The sequence below is a fragment of the Anolis carolinensis genome, chromosome 2 (genome assembly GCF_035594765.1).
Source record: "Anolis carolinensis isolate JA03-04 chromosome 2, rAnoCar3.1.pri, whole genome shotgun sequence".
Taxonomy (NCBI): Eukaryota; Metazoa; Chordata; class Lepidosauria; order Squamata; family Dactyloidae; genus Anolis; species Anolis carolinensis.
In genome coordinates, this window is record NC_085842.1 from 160,896,906 (window position 1) to 160,922,961 (window position 26,056).

Genomic DNA, 26,056 nt, shown 5'->3' on the forward strand with positions numbered 1-26,056 from the left:
AACAGTTTTAAAAGTGGCAAGCAAATATAGTCTCTACATTGTAAAAATATAACCATGTTTGACATTTGATTTGCTTCATCTTGATTTTCTTTTTCCACATTCAAACCTCATTGGCCTGATGCCTAGCAGGATGATTTCCCTTCCAAGACCAATTAAAGTATCAAAGATATCCTGTAGCATTAGTGAACCGGGAAAGTGTTAAGTTTAATGGCTAGAGATGAGTGATTGCACCTGAACCCCACTTGCAATAAAGATTGGTGAGGCAACCACAATTTTGTGGGAATTACTTGAAGCTCAGGGTGATTTTTGTTTTTCAGGCCAGTGACAGATTTCTGGCTCACCATGGTTCTCTCTTCTCTCTTTCCCCCTCTTCCTACCTGTTAATTATTTATACAGCACAGAGAATGATGCACAGCATCAAAGGGCTCAGTCAAAGCAAGGCATTTCAAATTGTAAAGGCCAAGTTCTCCTAGTTGTCTCCCTATTATTTTTGAGCGTGGTTGCATGGATTAAAATGGGGACAGATTCTGCTAGAGAATTAAAACTCAGAAGCCAGAAATTCTGGAAGCACACACACACACACATTTTTATTGTCACATGTTTGCTCCACTTGCTTTGCCATATGCCCACGCTTTAGTATAAATAAACAGCTGCAGTCAATGTGACACGTCCATTAAAATTGAAGTCACATCCTGGAAAGGAAAATAAAACCTTTGCTGATTTCAGTACCAAAGAGGTTGTCACTAAATACATAAACCAGGATGAGTCTGACTATTGGCCCATTTTGTCCAGCATTGTCCATGAATTCTTCCTTCTTTTTTGTTGAATGGACTTTTATTGATTGGAGTTTTGAAAAGGCCCAGCCCTCCTTTGTCAAAGCAGTATAGGACCAATTCAGTCTAATTATTGTTAGTCTTCTTTATGATTCACATATCACTAAAGACATATCTGAGCCTATATCATCCAGTGTTTATTTCTTGAGACTCTCTCCAACTTCATGGAGTGCATGGCTGGGAATGTTGCAAACTCCACAGATCTGTAACTCTCAGCATCCATCACTATATGATTAATTGGAGTTTGATTCTCAAGCATAAAAAATCATTATCTTTTAAAATTCCATTTTATTTTTTAATTGGAGGTTTGAATTGTTTTAATACTGTGAATACTTTAAGTCAATTTCAATGTTCACTCCTTGTATATCTTTAATTGTAAACTGCTTTCAGTCTCAAAGCAGGATGATACCTCTTCTACTACTATAATTATAATCATCATCTTCATCACAGGTAGTCACTGTTGTTTAGTCCATCAGTAATATTGTGAATGTTTCAGGGCAAAACAACTGTGTTTTCAGTGTTTTTGTCTATAAATCAACCTTATGACTTTCCCAGTGCAGAAGGTGGATAAAGACTGAAAACTGATTGAATTCAAGTTTTCATTATATATTTTTTTAAAAACAGGATCAACAAATAAGAGAATGTCCTAAAACTGGCAGTGAAAAACCAAAAGCAGTGACTAGCCATAATATTGTCCAAGATGGATTAGCTCCCCAAGTCTAGAAAATCAAGTCCCAACAGTGCTAGCCACCAAAGCCATTGCTGAGAAATGGTGGGAGTCACAGTCTGACAACATCTCAGGCTGTGGCGCAGGCTGGAGAGCAGCTGCAATGAATCACTGCAATGAATCACTCTGACCAGGAGGTCATGAGTTCGAGGCCCGCTCGGAGCCTATGTTTGTTTGTCTTTGTTCTATGTTAAAAGGCATTGAATGTTTGCCTATATGTGTAATGCGATCTGCCCTGAGTCCCCTTCGGGGTGAGAAGGGCGGAATATAAATGCTGTAAATAAATAAATAAATAAATAAATAAATAAACATCTGGGAAAGCCTTACAGCCCCCACACCTGCATAAATCCAGTTATTAGCTCACCAATGATACTCAAGCCTCAACTATACTTAACCTGGTTTGTGTTAATGACAATGCTGCACATAATAGACCCTCTAAATCAGAGGTTCCAGATCAGTGGACATTCACAACAGTGTGGCTGTTGAGGAAGGGGCCTCACAGGTATAGTCCGCCCCACACATACATCTTTCTTGATTCTGCTGGCCCTCTCCTCCCTCGTCCCAAACAGAGCTTTGGCTCCTGTTAACACCCGGGCTCAGAGTATTCCTCTCCTACTGGACCAGCAAAAGGGAGATGAGAGCCCATGTGCTTCCTTCCCTTCCTTCCTCACGAGGAACCAGTGATGATGGAGCTATCCTGGCCCTTGCCTTCACTGACCTGTGGGCTTCAATCCAACCTGCGAATGGGGCTTTCTTTCTTGCCTCATGAGCAGGTAAGGAATAAAGGATACTACCCCACACTCTTTGCCCAATGTTGGATCTTTTCTTGCATTTGAGGAGGTTGCTGCTGTCAGAGCCCTGTTTGCAATCTCCTCCTTGCAATCAACTCCCCAACAGCTGGGCCTGCAAATGGGGTTCTGGCAGCAATAACATCAAGCCCAGAGAAGCAAGGAATGATCTAAAACTGCCTTTCTCACCCCCTCTCTTTGCCCAACGTTGTATCCTTCCTTGTAGGCCCAGGTGGCAGGGGGCTGGGTTGCAAGGAGGAGGCTGCAAAGAGGGCTCCAGCAGCATCAGCCTCCTCAAGAGCAAGCAAAGAAGGAAGGGCCCAGTGCTGGGCAAAGGAAAGGGGTGGGAAGGGAGGCATTGGATCCTTCCTTCCTTGCCTGGGCATGAAGCTGATGCTGCCAGAGCCCCATTAGTAGGCCCAGGTGGTGGGGAACTGGGTTGCAGGAAAATTGCAAATAGGGCTCTAGCAGCAGCCTCCTCAAGGGCAGGTAGGAAGGAATAGTCCAATGCCAGGCAAAGGGAAGGGGTGGGAAGGGAGGCACTGGATCCCCCCTTTCTTGCCTGGCCTTGAGGAGGCTGCTCTGCCAGAGGCCCATTTGTAGACTCCTCCTTACAGCTTACCCCCTCATTGCCCCAAATCTTCGAATAAGTCTAGCCTTTAAAACATAGGGAATGTACTGATGAAGAATATTTGTTTTCTCCCACATCAGGAACAAAACTGCAATTATAGTAGTCTTTTACTATCCCTATTCCACACAGAAAAGCCGGTCTCAACTAAAATTGGCAATAATGCCAATGCCAGTGTATTTCCAGAGGCTGGGATATCACAGCCTTACAATGCTAGAAAAATGAGCATTGACTGCAGGCAAAACTTCTACTTCTCCTATTAGACAGGTTCACTTGTAAGAATTGGCTTGGTTGCCATCTGTTACTGGGATATCAAAAAGATACCTTTGTCATCTTTCATTAACGTGTGTCTAATTAACTACTCTCAATGTTAAGAGTCACTTGATATCATGAATATGTTCTCTGTGAGTCTTCTCCGGTACACAATGGCTACCTATATCCTCCTTATAAATATGTATATAGACACTGTTTGGCTTCAAGCAATATTCCTACAACCACTGTTTACCTTGCTTAAATTGTTTGTCTGATATTCCTCTGCCTGAGGACAAATTCTGAACTTCTGAACTTCTCTTATATCATTTCTGTTTTATTAGCATTATCCGCATTTTAATGCAGTCCTCAGGCTCTGCATATCTGTTAATCTCTACTTTGCTGCTAATCTTTTAAGTTACTCTATGAATAACCTTTACCACTACCAATAACAAACTTAAAGCCTATATTAATAAATGTAATAATTATTCTTTACTAATAATAAGCGTAAAACCTGTATTATAAGAAATAGACATCATATTAATGTATTTAAAACATAATCCAGTGATACTGCTATATGGTTTCCTATACTCTTTAATGTGAGGAAAGAAAGACTATGGAAACATTAGGCAACTGAAGTAGAATCATATGAGGGCCATCTAGCCCAACCCTCTTTTGCCATGCAGAAAGACACAATCAAAACAATCCTGAAAGATGACCATCCAGCCTCTATTTAAAAACCGGCATCAAACTATTATTTTTGAAAATGGAATATTTGGTGAATGTTCATGTTTTGAAGAATGAACAAGCAAGTCTCATAATTGGCGAAGGCTTTCACGGCCGGAATCACTGGACTGTTTTGTGGATTCCGGGTTGTATGGTCAAAAGGGGCCGGGCTGTGGCAACTCGTTAGTAGCCAGCTGCAATAAATCACTACTGACCAAGAGGTCATGAGTTCGAAGCCAGCCCGCGTTGGATTGAGCGCCGACCATTATAATAACCCAGCTCGTTGTTGACCTAAGCAACCCGAAAGATAGTTGCATCTATCAAGTAGGAAATTTAGGTACCGCTTATGCAGGGAGGCTAACTTAACTAATTTACAACACCATAAAAATTGTCCAGCAGTGTGCAGAAAGGAATGAGGAAGTAATCCATCAAGGACTCGGTGTCACAGTGGATGTTGAAAATAAATTAAATAAATGTTCTACCAGCATTTTCTCCTGAAGTTCCACCTGCATCTGTTGGTAGTGTACTCGGGGTGGGGGGTGGGGGATTCTGATCTCCATTCAGCTGTTGACTTGCTTTACCACCATCAGATCCTCTGAAGATGTCAGCTACAAAAGTCGGTGAAGCATCAGGAGAAAATGCTGCTAGAACACGGCCATATAGCTCGGAAACTACACAACATTCAAGTCTCATAATTGTTACTGTTGCATATGAATTTTTCCTTTTCAATTTCCTCAAGAATTTTCATTTTTTAAAAAAAAATAAAGCTGCAAACTGGTAACTGTGTCAGAACATTCAAAAGTTTAAAAAACCTAATGGAAAATTAAGTTATGGTCTTCAGATTAATACATGCCATGCAGAGTGGTCCAGTTTGCATTATAATTCACAAAGGTCCAGTTCTACAACATCTCTAAAAATACTGTGATACATAAATTTAATTTCTATGAAGTGTGAAGCAAGGCCTTCCATTACTTGCAATATTTGTGATGAAAGTGACATTATATCTTGGGGCTCTGTGATTCAAATGTATTGTATGAAATAAGATAAACAAACCTCATATATCTTAAGGTTTAAATTTAAAATTGCCATGAATGATATTCCCTCAGCTCTCATGCATAAGGTACCCAAACCCACTGTTACAGAATACCCCTTGAATATTTTTCTTAGGGACGGCAAGAATGGATAAATCCTATTAATGAGCAACAGAGTTGCAGGTAATAATTTCATTCTAATAAATATTCACACTCTGAGAAAATATTTATTAGAAACAAACTGCCTAAAGTATGGAATTCCTTCTGGTATTATAAACTTTAATCCACTCATTTGCAAGATTTATGACAATGACGGCAGCTCTACCATAATCAGACCTATTTTTGGGAGGTGGATTGTACTGTACACTGGGGATGCATCCATGTTTCTGTAGATGTTATAAATGAGTACTCAATAGTGTAGAGAACAAATTGGGTTTGCTAACAGGTGTGTGGGAGCCCTCAGTGGTGGAGTGGATTAAACCGCTGGGCTGCTGAACTTGCTGACCGAAAGGTCGGCAGTTTGAATCCAGGGAGCAGGGTGAGCTCCCACTGTTAGCCCCAGTTTCTGCCAACCTAGCAGTTCAAAAACATGCACATGTGAGTAGATCAATAGGTACCGGTCCGGTGGGAAGGTAACATCACTCCATTCAGTCATGTCAGCCACATGATCTTGCAGGTGTCTATGGACAATGCTGGCTCTTCGGCTTAGAAATGGAGATGAGCACCATCCTCCAGAGTAAGACACAATTAGACTTAAGGTCAGGGGAAAACCTTTACCTTTACCTTTAACATGTGTGTACTTGATAGAGATTCATAACTCTCTGTGTAATGTTTGGACAGATATAGCTGATGGATTCACACACCATGGTCAAGATCCTGCATCATCAAGTGTAATTATGATGATAGAATTCCATCATCAAAACTATGTCTGACAATGACACCCCTTACCTTTTCAGCCAAGTATAGTCCCAACTGAGCTGCTGCAGATTGAAGGACTGCAGATAACATCTGCAATGTAATCCTGTCCAGAAGTTGCATTGGGCAGCTGGAGAGACCCCTTGGGGACTTGCTGCAACCACTTGTCTCAATATACCTCATGTCAGGGGGAACACTTCAGATGTAGGTTCTTAGTGATCTGAACTTCAGCACCTTGGAAACTCTTTGGTTGATGCACTGCATGGCTTTTTTTGTGTCAGGAGTGACTTGAGAAACTGCAAGTTGCTTCTGGTGTGAGAGAATTGGCCATCTGCAAGGATGTGGCCTAGGGGACGCCCAGATGTTTTGATGTTTTGACCATCCTTGTGGGAGGCTTCTCTCATGTCCCTACATGGAGCTAGAGCTGATAGAGGAAGCTCATCTGCACTCTGCCCAGGTTGGATTTGAACCGGCAACCTTCAGTTCAGTAACCTAACCTTCAAGTCATCAGTACTGCCAGCAGAAGTGTTTAACCTACTGTGCCACCAGGGGCTCTGGCTGAAAAGGTAGGGAGATGGAAGTGGGACTGAGAGAAGGGCCTCTCCTGAAGATCTCAGGGCCCGGGCAGGTTTGTACAAGGAGAAACCGTCAGCCAAATAGCTTGGACCTGAACCATCTAGGGTTTTAAAGGTCATAACCAGCTCTTTGAATTGTGACCGGTAACAGACTGGCAGCCAGTGGAGTTGCTGCAACAAGGGATTGTCTGATCCCTGTAGCCAGACCCAGTGAGCAACTTGGTGCAACTCTTTGGACCTGCTGAAGTTTCTGAGTGCTCTTCAGATGCAGCCCCACACAGAGCGCATTACAGTAATCCAGATGGGATGTAACTAAGGCATGTGCCACTGTGGCCAGATCTGGCTTCTTCAACCCATGGGGATTGAAAGCTTAGTTGTGTGAACAGGTCTTGAAACACAAGGCTTTAGTTGACAGGTGTTGTTTTGTGAAAGACCAAATTAGTATCTTCTGGAAATCCAGCACAGATACTTAAAATGATAAAGTTACAGTTGTGAGGCTATCACTTCCTGGCAGTTTAAAAACTGAATGTTAGAATAATTAATCTAGAATGATCAATATCAATTTCACAGCCATTTCAATGCATTCACATCTTTTGTGGGAAGGATAGGGTTTGTGTAGAATTGCTGGCAGAAGAAGCAATTGCTACCAGAAGAAGAAACCATTCATCCAAAACCCACTTTGAAATTCAAAGAGAGCACTTGACTCTTAGAATTCTCCAGATCTATCTTCTGTGCTGTGTCTCTTGTGATGCTTTTAAAACCAGTGCTTCAATTATTTTATTAACTTCTCCTGATTTTGAAGCTATTTCACACTCTTTACTCCAGTTAAGCAAATGGCCCTTCTGATTTTCACAGAACTGAAACTAAGTACTGTCAGTACAAATGGAGTGTATTAACTGTTGAGTTTTTAAAAAACCCAGCTGCGTAAAACTTCCACAGAATCCCTTCTGATTTACAAAGCAAAATTTCTACCAATGGCAATATAATCTATCACCCAGGAAAACTTCAGAATTGCTTTCAGTAACTTCTTTGCATTCCCCTTTTGTCCCCAAAATGCTCTAATCAATAGTTTTACTGCAGGAAAGTAACTCTTATATACCACTGCCTGTCTCTGACAACTCTACTCTAGCTGCATTCTAATGCTGATGCTCCAGTCTAATAACTTGATCATACACTACCCATCACAATGCTTGTCTCAAACCTTTTTTGATCTTTTTCCTTCCATAACTTTATCAGATAAAATATTTGCATTATAGCTCTTTTGTGGTATGCAAGATGTTCTATTACCTGAGGACATTTGTCACCTTGCCCCTTAGTCATCACTTTTACTATCTTCGTACCACCACATTGACTACTCATTTTCCCTCCTAGCTGCCACCTCTCCCTATGTCCCACTCTGCGAGAGCTGTTCATCCTCCAAGTGGTTCCTTGTGCATAAGTATACAAGGAAATTGCTTGTGCCAGTATAATTTGCCACTCCTCCCCATCTGCCACAGGATGAGGTGTTCCTTTTTCAAGTGAAAGCTAGAGCTGACTAATATGTATGAAAATTGGTCCTCAAATATTTATTAATAGACATGTTTGCTTGATGTCAATGGACTTCCTTCAAGTATTGGCATCTGTTGACTCATCAGCCTAGGAGATAGATACAAACAGTCTATTTGATTTGAATGAGAGCCTGACTGATGGGGATGGCTCATGCATTTGTTCTGAAGTAAAATGCTAGGCTTTTGAACATGTTACTATGAGTGTCCCAAATGTAGTGATTTCTGTTAATTTCTTTTTGCAAATGCTCCAATTTCCCCATCATTTGAGTATATATTTCAATGAATCCTGATAATATAGTTTTGGTCAGAAATATTCTTCCAGCCCCTGGATGGCTTTGTTGATGGTGACATTGATTGGGGCTGGATCAATTTATATCAGTCAATTAGTATCATTCTCATTTCCCACTGAAGCCCCCAATGGTGCTGGCAGGACTGCTGACCAAAAGGTCAGCGGTTTGAATCCGGGGAGCAGGGTGAACTCCTGTCTGTCAGCTCTAGCTCCCCATGTGGGGACATAAGAGAAGCCTCCCACAGGGTGGTAAAACTTCAAACATCCAGGCACCCCCTGGGCAATATCCTTGTAGCTGGCCAATTCTCTCACACTAGAAGTGTTTCACAGTGTCACAAGTCACTCCAGATGTGAAACCCCCCCCCCCCCACATATTCTTTTTTGTCATGCTATGTACAAACATGACAAAAAGCAAGGGAGTGGGAGTAAATGACAACAAGAAAATAGAAAATATGTAAGATTTTAAGTGCTGGCTTCCCTCTCTTGAAAACGGATTCCTGTCACTACCACTGTTGCTATTTGATATCAACTGGGGTTGTAGACTTCCTTATGGCACCAAAGATCTAGTTCAATCCTCTTGTTAGTCAGCTATGAAGGAAAATAAAGGCACTGATGATAACGATTATATTCCATCTCCATTCCATTTATATACCAATATCTGCTAATGTATGTAATCTGCCACACTATTAATGTCCACAGTCACTCATCTGTGAATATCATATAACAATTGTTCATTCTTTGAAATGTGTCTCAGCTTAAGCTCAATGTGATGTCCATACAAGCAGAGTTTGGTACTGAAGATCACATACCAACAGGCTCATGCTTTGCCTTGTCATCTCACACAGATTCTCTATTCCATGCGAGTCAGGGAACACTTACAGGAGACTGGATTTTTCTTATAGTCAACACAGCTACCTTTGCTTTCTGTATTTCTTTAGAAATTACCAAATTAAGTCATTCAGCAGCAACTGTACTCTAAAAGAAGAGGATTTTCTCCCACCTAAAATTGAGGTTTTCTTCTGTGAAAGTTCATAACCTTCAGCTATAAGATACCTTTCCTACTTTAGCTTCCCTTGACCTACTTTATCCAAGCAATTTCAAAATTACCCCTAGCTTTGTCAATATAAAAACTACATCCTGTTTCCACTGGCAAAACAGAGGCAGTTCTGGATTTACAATGAATGTTTTATTTTCAGAACAGAGATACTGTTTTTCTTCCTATGATCTCAGCATGAGACCTTGAACCAATTTATCACAAGCTGAATCACATTTAGGTGTCCCTAGCCCTTTTCTCTTCATTACATCTCAAGATAACATGCAGGCATCAGAACTCAAGTCTCTAGCCATATTCCCACATCCACATATTTTCGCAACATCTTGCCTAATGAAGAGCTCTTAAAATCTTTGACATGTATGTCTTTTGGATTGACCTCATAAAAATATTACCACAATATGGATTTGGTTTGGCTACACTATAGTCATTATATGAACATTAAAGTGGCCACCTTCTTGCCACCTCCTTTTCAAAGTTGATGACAATGTCCAAATTGGCAAAGTATGTATAGTGTTAACTTTCAAACCATGACAAACTCTAGATAGAGATTATCTTTGTAATGTTACCAAATGCTATTTTAAATCATGCCATGAAACCATTTAGTTATAGCTGGTGGTTCTCAAGTCACAGGGACAGTTAACTGGATTTTAGGATAAATTTGAAAGGAGCTGTGCAAGGTACTTGTAGTTATTTTTAGACAAAAGTCTGGAGTGGATTCACTGTGTAACTGATATGGAAACCACTGCTGGAAAGTAATCTGGGTTTCAATCCCAGGCAATGGCAATCATTGGTGGAAACAAAGCAGAGCTCTGGAAGGCCTCTTTCCAGTGGATAGTATGAGGATTCAAGACCCTGCTCATGTCTAGTAGCAGCTCTGCAAGGGAGCAAGTAAGCAGAATGGCATGTTCTGGATTATCAAAGCCTGGTTTGAAATGATATCTGAATGAAGCTGCACTTAACACATTAACCACAAGGCACATTGTGATACTGATTTCAATTTCTTGCATACATTTTTCAAAAAGACCTTGCAGCATTTGCAGATAAAAAACACAGAAATACGAGGGTTATCCATAAAGTATATTATGTTTTAGAATTAAAAATGAACAAAGTATAGGAGAAACATTTACCATATGCAGTTGAAAGCCACACCCAAATACCACATTTCACGTAGTCGCCATTCAAATCTAGGCACTTATCATAGCAAAGAATGAGCTTTGCAAATCCTTCCCCACTAAATTCTGCCTCTTGCATCTTCAACCAGCCAGTCAGCCCTTACCACAGCTGCGCAGCGTCACCAACACGCTGCGTTGTCAGCCATGACCTCATTGTTGGAAACAAGTGGTTGAGGACGCAAGCGGCAGAATTTAGTGGGGAAGGATTTGCAAAGCTCATTCATCGCTATGGTAAATGCCTAGATTTGAATGGTGACTACGTGAGATGTGGTATTTGGATGTGGCTTTCAACTGCATATGGTAAATGTTTACTCCTATACTTTGTTCATTTTAAATTCCAAAACGTAATCTACTTTGTAGATAGCCCTCATATATGTCACATAAATATATTCTGAAGGAACATAAATGCTTTTGAAAAATCTGGGGGCAAACCTGAGTGCACATAGGAGGTTACATCTGTAATTTGCACTAGCTAACCAGGTTGATCATACATTGCGTACCACTCTGTTACACACACAGATCCTCCATCAAATGTGTGTGTATTTAAGTAGGGAAGCCTTAGGTATGATTTTTATAATGATATCTTCTACTTGGTTTTTTAAATAATTACTGTTAAACACTTTCAAGGACTTAAACTGAAAAATTGAAAATAACGAAATTAAAAAAAAATTTTTTTTTGTTGATTTCCCCTTCACCTCATAAAATCCGCAGACTTAAATTTTGAACTCTTCCTTATTGGTTAACTTAAGATAAATATGTACAGAGAATAAGACACTTTTTGAGTTGCAGTATCACAAATATTAGGTATTCCTCGGTGATAGATATACATTTCATGACACTTTTATAGCTATTTTCATGACACTTTTATAGCTATTTTCATCTGGAAGTCAAAAACTTACTTTTATACGTTATTCTTGTAATGGTGTCTCTGTTTAGCATACGATTTAGAAATGGATTTGATGATTCAGATACCTGTGAGAGAAAGAATTTACTGTCAAAAACGAATCATAAACATCTTATCTCAGAAATATAGTCTGTTTGTTCTAGGGTGAAAGGGAATGGTGTGGGGAGGGGGAGAATAAAGGTACAGCAACATAATTGGCAAACATTTATAGTTCAAGGGAAGAGACCTGCACTCCAATCAAATTTCTGCCAGTATCTTTCACCAAGGCTTTTAAAGTTCAACACAAAACAAAAAGAAAGCAATCAAAGCTTGGGAGCTTTAGGTTACACTCCGGATGCACATCTTGTCATTATATATTTTTTTCTTTTTTACACAAAGGCTGAGTTTCTACAACATTCAGCCTGTGTATGTTTCATTTACTTCTAGTTGTCAGTAAGACTGAAGAAGAAGCTACAATAGGCCCTCTGTATTCATGGATTCTGCATCTGCGGATTTAACCATCCATGGCTTGAAAATATTAGAAAGAAAAAACACAAAAGCAAACCTTGATCTTGCCATTTTATATAAGAACACAATTTTACCATAACATTGTATATAATGGAACTTGAGAATCCATGGTTTTTGGTATCCATGGAGAATCATTGAACCAATCGCTAACAGATCTATATAACAAAGATCTGCTGTATATAACAAAACAAGGAACTTTATTAAGCAAGTCTGCACTCAGCTCCTAACAGGTTTTTTTTAACCCCCAGCCTTGTTTTGGCACTGATGTGTCATTTCCTGGTAATTGTTTCTTTACCTTGTGTTTTCCCTCTGTGTCACTAGGGCCCCACCTACACTGACCATTTAATGCAACCAGACAACATTTAATGTGACCAGGCAACAAACTCCCTCAAAAGTGTGCAAAAGAAAGCCCTTAATGCACCTCAGTGGTTTGTGTTATCAACTTCTGGGCCTCAAACTGAATCTAGGATTTCCTATGTAATCACCTGCACAGCAAAACCACTTTCTTCAATACCTGTTTGAAACTAAATTAAATGGTCATTATAGACAGTGCTGGGTTTCTTTTCTTTACTCACATGTAGTTTAGGTAAGTCTTTAGCTGACTTGTTATAATAACTGACATGTCTTAATTGCTGTTTTGTAAGCAATTCAGCTCCTGTGCTGTAATCAGATCTTTCCAAACATTTCACATTTCACTTTTTAGACATACATCATTTTGTGACGCAGTAATTCCGTTTTACTTGCAAACCAGAGGTTAAACCAATCCTTTGTAAGTGGTATGGACGGACACACACACACACACACACACACACACACACACACACATTGTAATAACGAAGTGTATGGGGACACATCTCATGAAAAACTTTCGTTTATATATTTTAAATTATATAATTTGGAAGATAATACACATTTCTAAGATGTTTGTCATTTCTTGTTAAATGCGTGTGACACACCTACACACTGTAACCTACACACTAACATGTTGTGACATACTGTTTGGAAAACCCGATTAAGTAAATTGCCCCTCATTGATAGCAGGATCTTTATCTTTGGGTTCATAAATCTTGTGCTAGAATCTCATCCAAATTTTATGAAGGTGTGTTCCAAGATATCAAGGCTGGCACCAGTCCCTGCTTTCTTGGTTTTGGTCAAATTTCTCTTAGCTGCTTTCACAGATAGTTTGATTTTCCCATTGCGTTGGGAGTAAGTGGGGAAAGATATGTGATGATCCAGTTCCCACTGAATTGATTTAACACAAATTGTGGTCTATTATCAGAGCATACAATGTATGCTATTCCACTGTACGCAAAATGGCTCTTGAACTTTCATATGACTGTGTAAGATCTCATGTCTGACATGGATCTATCTCCCAAAAATTGGAGCAGTAGTATGAGAAAGCTGTTCCATATGAAGAAATCAATTCTCACTATTCTTCTAAGTCAACTTGGCACCTCATATGGTTGTAATCTTTCTCCATATGAATTACAGATCTCACATTGTTCTATTTACACTTCATGTTCAGGTGGGCCAAGATATACATCCTCTTGCTCTCTGAAGCTCTCAATTCCTGGATGTGAAGAGTGTCTGAGGCAGTGCTGCCAGAATGATAGCTCTATTGTTCCTAAAAAGAATACCATATTGAAAGCTAATCTTTTCTCTCACTGAAAAACAGGATACTGTTTCTGGGAGTCCATGTTTGACTTCTGCCTTGCTTTCCAGGAAAATATACTGAATTATCTGTAGAAATTTGTCCTGAGCTGTATTTTCCTGTATTGCCTGTAAGGTTGGCTGAGAAATTGGTAAGTACTACAGCATATTCATTCATTCTGCATCTTTCACTACTGATCCATTTTCAGTGGTTGTTGTCAGATAAGGACTTAAAGTGTCTGCCAGTACAAGATGTTTATCTGAGTGATGCTGGATGTGCACATCTTAGTTTTGTATTTGCATTAACATGCACTGAAGTTTTTGGGGGACACTCTACAATGTGTGACAGATAAGGGATTCTGGTGGCTCATGGTCTGATTGGCTATGCACAGTCTGACTAAATGTGAATTAATGAAAACATAACAACCAGTACAGCCAAGAGTTCTTTTTCAGTCTATGCTCTACTTACACATGCAATAAGCTGCTGCTTTTGTAATAGGGCTGCTCTTAGCTCTGTCTCACATTATAATATTGGCTCTTCACCTGGACTAAGATTCTTGTCTAATGTGTTCTTAATCTTCTCAAATCCTTGCTGATAACTTTCTGATCATTCCTATTTGACATCTATGTGTGTCAGCTGTCAGAGTGGCTCACATTGATCTGCTAGCTCGTTGCAGAACTTTGCCAAGTATTTGGCTGTTCCCAAAAATCTTTGTGCACCCTTAATATCCATAGGTCTTTACATTATTTGAATTGGTTTTACTTCCCTTTGATACTCTTTTAGGCCCTCTGTTGTCCACAAATGACCAATGTAAGGCACCTACTTTAGTTGCAGCTTAATTTTATCAGGGTTTAGTTTTCTATTTCTCTTTCATCTGCACCTCTCCAAAAGTATATTAATTTTTTTGTCATGATCTCTTATTGCTTCTTTTGCAGGATATCTTTCCCTCATGACTTTCAGGCATGGCAATTCTCTAGCTCTTGATTCAGTCTACACTGAAATACTTCTGGGGCAGGGCTGATGCCTACTGGTATTCATATGGGTATTGGTTTTAGACCCGCTCCTGGGGCTATTTGGGGTGCCGATTCAGAAATTTGCATTGGATAGACTGCATCAACTCTTGTTTCTTAGATATAGTTATCGTGGTTTTCTATGGACGATGAGATGGTAACTGGTATATGGCAAATGATCTGTATCTCAAAAACTAGAGCTGATAGAGAGAAACAGTTGCCATTTTTGGAATTAGCAGGCCAAATATACTCAGAAACAGGTCTAACATTTTAGGTACCAAAATGTTTGTTGGCCAGTGTATCTACGTAAGCAATTACATACGTATTTAATTTGTAGATTGGCCAATTCCTTCTTCAATGGTTCTGTTAGTGTTTTTTTTCTGGGATTCTTAACTGGTTTCATAGTGGGTCTGGTTTTCTCTTAGCTATACTTCAGATTCTTCCAGCATCTTTTCCATTATCCATGTAGTTGGTGAGCTGTGCTCACTCGTCTTTACTTCATACACTATATTTTTATGTTCTGCTCTATAGTTTCACAGATTTTCTCTCTGGCAGTGATTTAAATCCATTCCTAAGATTGTTACATTTCTGTCTTTTCTTCAACTAGTGTCTCTGGCAAGGCATTGCAGCTTTTCCTACAATCCAGTTGAAATCAAACTATCTGTTCAACAGTGTGTGAGCAAAAAGTGTGGCAGAGTAGGTATTGCTGCAGCAGTGTTTCCTTCTACAGGGATATTACAGTTTGGAAATCCCAAAGTCAGGCTCAGAAAATCCGCCCCATATCCAGATTCATCATTGTGCTCCTCCACAACAGTACCTGCCTGTCTCTGGGTTTTCTGCACACTCCTATACTGGCTTTGAAAATGGTACATTTTTTGTACAGCTGTCCACAATCTAGGCATGTTTCTTTTTTTACATGTTGTTTCCCACAATATTGGCATTATTTCTTGGTAGTCTCTTCATGTTTTGGCAATGGCTTGAGTGTTGGACAGCACGTGACTGAGCCTCGAAGGTGCCAGCTAACAACCAGATGCTTCCTTTAGAAAGTTCTGTTCTCCTGCCCACTTTTAGACAACACTCTAATGTTAAATCTGCTTCTTGTACCAATTGCTCATGGGGAGGCTCTTCCCCTGTTATATGTGCTATCCTGACTTAGTAAGAGATTCTGTTATCTCCCTGAAATTCCAAGTTGCTTCTAGACACATGGATTGACCACTTTTATGAGCAAGTATGTCACTGACAAGATTCTGCCCACTGGATGGTATTGATATATGTTATGAATGGCTGCTCAATAAGTAAGTTCAAGGAAATGGACATACTAATGACTTCATAACACGTGAAACAATAAGTGTCTTATGACACTTTTGTCCCAGTTCAACCATTGCAGAGCCCCACACTGCCCATCAGACAACGTAGGCTGTCTTCTGGTGGGACTCTGATAGGATGTTACACTAGCAACACGGTAGCCTTCCTGTGTTCCATTAGGAACAATGGGGCTACCACAAGATTAAGTACTGTAGGATTAAGTTGTGTGGTGATGCTTCCCCACATGTGATTGCGAAGTGTCAGCTGCTGGCCGAGGCACTGGGATTGCCCCATTGCTACCTTGACTCGCCATGGTGGCTGGCAAATTGCAGTGTGATGAGGTCCTGAATGAGTAGAATGAAGATCCATTAAACTACTGTCACACAGGCATACATGGTATGTGATTCCAATATTAAGTCTACAATGGGCTTTATTATGGACTGGATGCCTATTCAGTGCACATCTCAGTATGGAAATAATGCTGTACTGCTTCTCTGGCCCCATCTACTCTGCCATATAATGCAGCTTGAAATTCAATTTATAATCAGTGTAAACTCATATAATGCAGTTTAATTGCACTGAGTGGCTGTAAAGATGTCATGATCATTGTGTTTTATTCATGATTGCTATGTTTAGGTTGACTGTTTAAGGTTATATATTTCAGCTATTCTTATACAGAAGCTGGGAGCCTCTAAGGCATGGCCAGGAAAAGGGGCGTGGCTTCACCTTGCTGGTGGAAGCCTTAGAATTCAAAATTTAGCAGTTGGAATTCGGCAGTTGGAGTTTGTCGGTTGAGCAGAGCAGTTGGTTCTGTTCAGTGGGAAAGGAGTGAGATCGAGAGAAGGGATTGTGGGAGGAAGTTGAGCAGCTAGAGAGTTTTAGCGGAGAAGGGCTAAAATTAAAGTTGCTGAGCCTTTAGTAGAGATAACTAAAGAGCTGAGGCTACATCCCTAAGTCAAGGAGGACTAGGGTTAACCAGTTAAACTCCCCAATCCAAGTTTGATCGGGTACAGGTCAACTAAGTTCAAGAAGGACAGTATTCCTAACTGAAAGAAACAAGTAATATAAAGTTGATACTATACTAAGCTCAGTGAAACTATTGAGAAATCTTGCAACACTTACTGTACAGAAGTAACATCGTTCACCTCAAGTTATAACATTCTTGCAACCATCAAGCTTTGTGCTATAAATAAACAAGTTACTGTTTCTTCAAATGTTGCTTATTATTTGAGCAAAGCATCTTTCAAAGGTGGTGGCAGCGACAACATAGAAAAGTGAAATACATAGAGGTAGAAGGTGAATCCTTCGCATTTTGGTGGCAGCGGTGGGATCCAAAAAGATTCCATCCCTGTCATCACATCAAGTCTTCACATTTTGGTGGCAGCGGTGGGATCCAAAAAGATTCCATCCCTGTCATCACATCAAGTCTTCACAGTGGCATTGTATGAGTCTCCACTAACTATGCTATGCAGTTTCAGACTCAATTCTAAGTGCTGTGTATATGCTTTCCATGGAAAAAAACACCAGATCATTCCATGGTTTGTTTGGTGTGACATCGGAACTGTAATTTCTGATTTGCTGCTCTCTTAATAAGCAAGAGTTGTTAGCCAGTGATTACTCTTCTCTTACAATTCTGTTTTGCTAAGAGAGGACCAGGTCAGGGATGTCAATTTAGATTTAATGCTGAAAATCATGGATGAAGTTATTCTGTTTTCTTTGTAGGTGGAATGACAGAGCAGTGTGTATCAGTATATTTTCAAACTTCTAGGAAAGGTTTCAACGCTGTGGAGCTTTGTGCATACCACTTTTGTTTTTACTTAACCACAACAAAGATAGAGCAGCATCACCCCTTCTCAATTATTTCAAAGCCAAAATGAAGAAAAAAAAGCAACTGCAATTTCTTCTAGTTAAAGTGCTTTTTTAAAAGTTGAAACAATAACTGTACATGGGCTTGTATTTTTATTTTGAATGCAGTAGGTTTTGTGCTTGCAGTAGTCAGTCTTTGGAAATGATTTGTTCTTTGCCCATCTATAAATCCTTTTCTCTTTCGTTTTTTACTACTACTTTTTGAACTGTATTCTCCTCAGGTCTCTGTCTCTATTTATATCGATTGTTGGTTAAATTTTCATGTTGGGGTCATGATTCAAGGGAACACTGCAGGATTGGAACCTGACTACAAATGGTATATAGGAATTAATCAGCACTTGACATTTTGACTCTTGGATTTGGAGTACATAAGAAAGCAATAAGCTGTACAGGAATAGTTCAGTACAAAATTGCATTTTGCACTAAGATGGTCTTCAAAATTCATGGAGTAGCAATTCCTGACCAGCACTTCCCATCACTCTATACTCTTCTTGGTAGAAATATATTATAGCAATTGGTAGAAGAGCATGGCTAGGACTGAATATCATTCGAGATCTGATTTCATTTTCAAGTGCTGATCAATATAGGGTAAAGAGACTTCTTTTGAGCTTCTTTGGTTGGGGAGCATGGATCTTGTCTGATGAAGCTATTCCAAGTAAGTAAAACAGCTTCTTCAAATGCAAAGGGATCTTGTGGCCCCTAACTGAGAGAACAGAGTTGATACAACCTTCTTCGTATGCATGTGACTGAAGAGGAAGACTCAGTCTACAAAAGCTTATGCCATCAATTTTGTTCCCTCAGTTAGTCTGTAAGATGCTACAAGATACCTTTGCATACTGATATTGAATTCAGCTTCCTCAAATGTTAAGGAAGAACAACAAAAGCAGTGTCCAGTCTTATCAAAAGGCCAAAAGCAAACAAACAGCATATTTTAAGTTATTGAGAAAAATGGTTGTGATAGAAGACCCCTCTTGTTTATTTATGCAGGGGTTGGAGGCCTATTTTTTCCCTATGTCTCCTTGGCAGTCCTTACTGCCATGCCTAATATGACCAGAAGTAGTGTTGGTGTGCCACTTCTGGTTTTGATATTAACACATTTGGGGCATTATAACTGTGAGAGTTTTTTTGGGGGGGGAGCTTTTTTTGGGGGGGGGGATTCACATATTTTTTATCTAATAGTTTGTGGGAGCTTTCAGGATGGTCCAGGCCAGTGCCCTAAGGACTTCCTGTGGCCCAAAGGTTTAACCACATCTGATCTACAACTTGTAATGTGAGAAATGTGTTATTGTATTTAATTGCCAGCAATTCCTAATAAGAGAATTTGGGTTCAGCTATCAACCAGATTTGTTTTTTAAAAAAAACTGCTGTGAATAGGCAGAATATTTATTTATTCTTCCTCTGATCACCATGTTTTCATTCTGCCTAATCTCAGCAATTCCCCTACAACAGAAAATAGAAATTTGAGAATCATGCTTGGGGGGAAATGGTTGAGAGAGGGATGTTTAGCCTGCAGAAGAGAAGGCTGAGAGGAGACATGATAGCCATGTACAAATATGTGAGCGGAAGTCATAGGGAGGAGGGAGCAAGCTTGTTCTGTGCTGCCCTGGAGACTAGGATGCAGAACAATGGCTTCAAACTACAGGAAAGGAGATTCCACCTGAACATCAGGAAGAACTTCCTCACAGTGAGGGCTGTTCGGCAGTGGAACTCTCTGCCCCGGAGTGTGGTGGAGGCTCCTTCTTTGGAGGCTTTTAAGCAGAGGCTGGATGGCCATCTGTGGGGGTGCTTTGAATGAGATTTTCCTGCTGCTTGCAGGGGGTTGGACTGGATGGCCCGTGAGGTCTCTTCCAACTCTATGATTCTATTATTCTATAGGGGCATCAGAAAAAATGGCAGAGAAAGGATGGCCCTTTCTAGCTTTTGGATATGATCCAGGTTTTCAGCACAGGTCTGCCGGGAGTGTCTGCTATGAAGTAATTGTCCATGGTCATGTGCAGTTTCTATTATTGCTATTATTATTTATTTATATATATAGCACCATAAATATGTATGGTGCTTTCCAAGATGATATGGGGAATTGACTTGGAAAATGCATGATAACACTGTGACTGGTGGACTTTGTGGAGGAGTCAATTTAGTCCTAAGGCGATCCACCTAGTATCCTCAGGGCCACTGCCAGAGGACTATGACCAAGAACCTGTACTGCACAGTGCTACATAAAAAATCCATAATGCAATTAAGTTATGCTCCTCCTTCACCACCACAGACTGTCTCAGCCCCCCATGTTATTCAGTGCTTTGTGGAGAGTGTAGAAGCATTTGCTTATGTTCCTATAGTCTAATGGTTCTCAACTGTGGGTCCCCAGGTGTTTTGGCCTACAACTCCCAGAAATCCCAGCCAGTTTACCAGCTGTTAGGATTTCTGGGAGTTGAAGACCAAAACATCTGGGGAGCCACAGGTTGAGAACCACTGCTATAGTTAGATGCAGATTGATGATGTCACCTATAGAGATCCATTTATGTTCTCTGGTGGGTTCACTGGATGATGCAATCATTCTTTGTCTAGGGACATAGCCAGATACTTCTCCAATCACCTTGAACTCCCCACTGGGCACTGAAAAGACATGCAAGGGATCTACAGCAGTTAAACAATGAGTCGTGAGACAGGAGCTTAGTCATTATGGAGGAAGGAAGCTAATATCAATATCTGCAATGACAAAAACAAGGCATACGTGGGCTAAAGTAGACTAATGCTTGAGAACTTCACTAACAGGACACAGGCCTCTATACATTTTAAATTCAGATTTATGTTTATAGATCAAACAGAAAGACAGATAATTCTTTGATTTACAGAAAACAGAACAGATTAACAATACATACTTTAGATAGAATAGCATAATCACAACCTTGTTTCCAGCAGAGATAATACACTGACAATGATACATTGAAAATGTTTAATTGCATATGTAAGAAGATAAAATCTTCACTATTATTTTAAAAGCTGCAAGGTGCAAGGATTTCTCATAACGATTTGCACCGTTTTCTCGCCAGTTATCCAATTATTTATTTGAAGTCATTATGCTTTTTTTACTCCTTTTATGATGAAAAGGTTTTCTCCCCCCAAAATCAAGATACATATCTTTCGATATACTGATGTTTGCTCCTCAGCTTATTTAAAATTGCAAAACTACCTGAAACAAATTGGAAAATAGAGTTGGAGATGTGAGGGTGATACATAGACTCTGAACAATACATGCCTCAAATAGCCAAATTTACCTCAGTTCAAAATGAATTAGACCAAACACTTTCAGAATTGGTTTCTTAGAAGGAATAAGAGGACACATAAATGGGTGCAAATTTCCCTTCAGACAACTTATCTACCTTCACCCTAGGATTATGCAGTTGCTTATTGTTTTATTTATTATCATCACTGATAATAAATGTGTACTTACAAGTATAAGTTTATATGTTTATGTACTATTTGTTTATATGCAGTACTTTGTAGTGTTTCTGTGAGCTGCCCTGAGTCCCTTCAGGGAGATGATGGCAGGGTATAAATAAATTATTATTATTATTATTATTATTATTATTATTATTATTAGTAATCTGTAACTTCCACCCTTCCTTTGTTCCCTGTATACACAGATACTTGGGTAATGTACAAGAAACATAAAATCCATTTTAAAAATGATTTTTAAAGAGTTGGGAAGAAGACGAGGAGAAAAGAAAGCAAAGGAAGAAAAGCAAAAACAACAACATCAATTGTTGAAAGAGCATTTGTAGAATTACAGAAAAGGGAAAAAGAAATATCTCTTTGCGTACTTTTTAAAGAGTGGAAGTGGATTTCTGCAATGAGGATTTAGGCACAGTGATTATTTTCATTTTAAGAAGCGTCCCACAATCTAGTATCCCCCAGATGTGTTGTTTTCCAATGGCCACATCTGGAGGAGACTGGATTAGAAAATCTGCCTTGAGATATGGTGTTACTGCCACCAAATCCAGAGCGGTCTGAGAAACTGACAGCAACTATAATACTCTTAATTTCTTCCAAGGAGAATAAAATCCAAAATTCATAAAATTGTTCTATACTTACTTTCATAAATATGGAAACTACCACCAAGCCATTAGGACTTTTTGCGGCTTCTGTAACATTTGTATACAACTCATGGTTATAGTGGATGAGCTGAACCTAAGGATAGAGGGGGGGAAATGAAGATTAAATATTGGAAAATCAGACCCTCTCTTAGCCTTTAAAATGACAAATACACTCTTTATACATGCAGATTTGTTTACAATACAATCTCCACCAGGCTTGTAAATCTCATAATAGCTCTTTCCCCCCCTTTCTGGAGGTTTTCCTGCCCACATGATTTTAATGATCACAGTGACCATCTGGCTTGCACTGGCAGCACACCAGTTGTTTCTCCTCTCCATTGTCAAGAAGTGAATTTATTGCATTACAATGTGAAATACACTGCAGAGGTTGGCAGCCTTGTTCTGCAGCAATTGTAGCTAGTTTACTTGCAATTATTCTAGTAATATACCTTTACCTCAGTACCCAAAGCTCTAAGGAAAGAAATCTGAAGCTGGATCTTTTGCACATATGTATGAGACAGAAAAACTGGCATTACAGGGTCGAAGCATTCAGGTCACATTTAGTTAAAGTTTGCAAACCCAGATTATGACAAAGTGCCTGAAGCCATACTCAGAAAACTAATACCAGGCTTCAAAAGTATATGTATTAACTAGATTTTCGCAGTTTGACATATGCCAAGTTAAGCACAGTCTATGAAGCACCAATGGTCCATCACTCTTCTCCTCCTCCACCATCCCACAAAAATCTTTATTCCTGGAAATATAATACTCAAAAGAAAGCAGCCACCTATCAGATTCTTCTGCACTTATGGGGAACTTCTGGACACCCATATCTTGTACCATCCATCACTTTTGGTCACAATGGTTGGGAGTTGTAGTCCAACAACATTTGAGATGGCACACATGCCCCATTCTTGCTTGAACTGATTGAGAAAATATTGAAGCTTGATATGAATATTCATATTGGACTAGAACAGGGTTTGAATCCCAGCTCAGCCATGAAAACTTAATAGATGACCTAGGGGAAGTTAGTCTCTCTCTCAGCCTCAGAAAAAAGCAAGGCAAACCTATTTCTGAATAACACATCTCACTAAAAAAAACCTCTGTGAAACCTCTGAAAAAACCTCTGTGTTGCCATACGTCAGCATTGATTTGAAGACATATAACAAGGAAATTATGTGTTGAAAGTGATGCAGCAGGAAATTTTGCAGTGCAGAAGCTCCCTCTAACACCTCCCATAAGAAGAGTTCATAGCTATCTCATAAAGGTAAATATAAAAAGGCAGGCAGTTAAGCTGAACCAATAGTAGCCATATCTATAATTACATCTATGTCATTTCTATGCAGAAAAGCATAGGTTAAAATATAGGAGGACTGCCGATCAAATTCCTGAGGGGTCATGAAGTCTACTGACTTGGCTAAGTCACTGTATAGATTTAGTCTGCTTGACAAAGAAATCATGTACCAGGCTTGGTTCATACACCAGTCTCCCAAACCCAAAACACTGACTAATAACATCATTGTTTGAGTAAGCAAACAGAGCAGAGCATTACTCCTTGTGTTCCTGATCCACTATTCATTACTGTAGTGTATGGTAGCCCTGGTGCATAAAATAAGGATGAAAAATTCAGCTGTATGTTGATCTGTTCTGGTGAGCCTGATCAACGTTATTTTGACAACAGCTGATGCCTCCTCATGGCCAATATTGTCTGTCATTTGTGCTATGTTAGAAATGCCATAACCGCAATATTGCATGACCAGGGCCAATAACCAGAAGTCATCAACAAACCATCTCTGTCTACATTCTGTGCTGGTCACATAGAACTCAGGATTACCATGAATGCATTAGATATTACTCGTTATTGCCTGCGTAACTCAGAAGTTCTACAAAATACTAGTGCTTGGAACAAATGTTATCTATCTCAACCAGTGTTATGAACAAGTTGGACTGAAAGCAGTGCTGGGTTCTGATAGATCCTTTGGCCAAAGCTATTGTTTGTTGTCTGTTTGCCTTCTTGCTCAGCTCCAGGGCTCATTGCGGCTCCATTGTCCCATTTAGGCAATACAGAAAGGTTGAAATTTCAGTCCTCACCAGCAGCTCAAATAAAACTAAGCCACACAAAAAAATTTCATGCATGACCATTGCTATATGTTGGATTAGCTTCAAAAACTGTGGGCTATTACAAGCAAACATAGGGGTGAAGGACAAATCCAATCTGCAAAGCCGTTGATGAGGAGTATTTTTCCCCCATTTATCCTTCACATCAGCATGTTCATACAAAAACTCTGCCATCTCACCAGGTTGTAGTTTTAAAACCACTGTTTAATTTGTGAACTGTGTTCTTCAATGTGAAGCGTTGAGAAAATTCAAAATTCAAAAATATTGATAAGTAACCGTAACCAATAAGATAAATCTGAATATATGAACAACAAAAGAATTTGTGTGAGATTAAATATGTAGGATGTTAAATCAGTTGCCTGTAAATTCAGAACACTAGAGGAACACATAAGTCAAAAGCACAGGGAAAATGGAAGAATACTTGTGAACAACAATGGAAACGTGTTTGTTAGAACCTCTTAGAAGACACAGTATGAACAAATGGAGCAGATATTGCTCGTGGGGACTAGTACGTCAATAGATAAACATAGAAATAAATAGAAGAAAGGAGCAAAATATCTAACATTTGCACGATTTTTGAGTTTTGTTTGTGAGTGTATGATGGAGGCATGACAAATCTATTGGCTGAGATTCAATGGCTAGTCCCAATTAGAGTGCATTCCCTGAATCAATAGCCCAGTGGTGGATCAACATGTAGTTATAACTCATCCATTCACAGGCTCTTCTGTAGCTAGAACTGCATTTAGGCCAACATGACTAATGAATGGAAGACCCAGCCTTTGTGACAGTTTCAACAAGAGTACTTCAGGAGCTCTGAAACATCTCATACTGTGGATTCAGACTGCATGGATATGCCACTTGTACAAAATTGTCAACTCTACATGTGTAGTGTAGTAATGACCAATCTAAGAGAACATGCTTTTTTGGATCATGGAATCACTGCAGCATCTACTGATATAGATGTGTTGTATGTAATAAATGATGCTTCTATAAGACTCTAGTAAGACCAATAGCGATCAGTAGTGAATAAATCCACCTTGCTGCTACTGATGACTATATGTGGCACACAGCACATATGACATGCCCCTTGGGGAGCACTCTTTAAGGTCATTAATTAATACTTCAATAAAGTACTAAAATTTAAAATAACCACACACTATTTTGTCTATTTTACTCCATTAGTTTTAATGGGGATCATGTGGGTCTCATTCTGCATATGTTTTAGCCTTTATATTTTAATTTTTTAAAAATAATATAATTTAAATGAGGTTGTTACTATATCTGCTGCACCAAGAAATTGAATGATGTTAAATCATCCAGATAGCACAAAACATACTTAGGTAACCAAGGAAACAAATACATAGTTTTCAATGTACTCTTATAAGAAGGGACCCTTTTACTTTTACTGCCCCCACCCAAGTGAAGGCTTTCATACAGGGACAATTTCATCCTACATGTTCTGTGTTTCCTCCACCACAGACATCCCAGTGTTCCTTTCTCCATTGGTGTGGAATTTGCATGACCCCACCCACTGCCTCTCCCTTAACCCTTTCCAATTCTTTTCTATGGAAAACAGCAAACAGAGGAATTGGTTAGCAACTGAACATATTAGAGAGGTTTGGGGAGACCACCATGATTTAGAGGAGTTGTAGGTACTGGGATGTACAGTTCACCTGCACTAAGAACACTCTGAACTTTACCAACAATTTGGCCTGGAATTAACTTGGCACACAAGAACCCCCATAACCAACAAAAAATACTGGAGGTCTTTGGGGGGATTTATAGGAGTTGTAGTACACCTACATCCAGAGCATGCTATGAGCCCAAACTTGACATGCGTACCCAATATACCCAAATTTGAATACTGGTGGCTTTTGAGGGGAATTGGCCTGGACATTTGGGAGTTGTAGGTACTGGGATTTATAGTTCATCTGCAATCAGTGAGCAATCTGAGCTCCACCAAAGATGTAATTGGACCAAACACAGAGCATCCATGATCAGCAAAAAATATTGAAGGTCTTTGGGGGAAATTAACCTTGATTTGGGGGAGTTGCAGTTCACCTACAA

General features: G+C 39.6%; 1 protein-coding gene across 2 annotated transcripts in view; it reads right to left on the reverse strand.

Annotated features, from left to right (window-relative positions):
• Positions 1–26,056, reverse strand: part of ca10 (carbonic anhydrase 10) — a 382,733-nt gene that overhangs the window by 16,154 nt on the left and 340,523 nt on the right. For both annotated transcript variants that reach the window (XM_062970982.1, XM_062970981.1), the window contains 2 exons: positions 21,870–21,965; positions 11,434–11,506 (listed from right to left, as the gene is read on the reverse strand). In XM_062970982.1, coding sequence (XP_062827052.1) covers positions 11,434–11,506; positions 21,870–21,965 — 169 coding nt within the window. The remainder of the gene's footprint in view (positions 1–11,433; positions 11,507–21,869; positions 21,966–26,056) is intronic.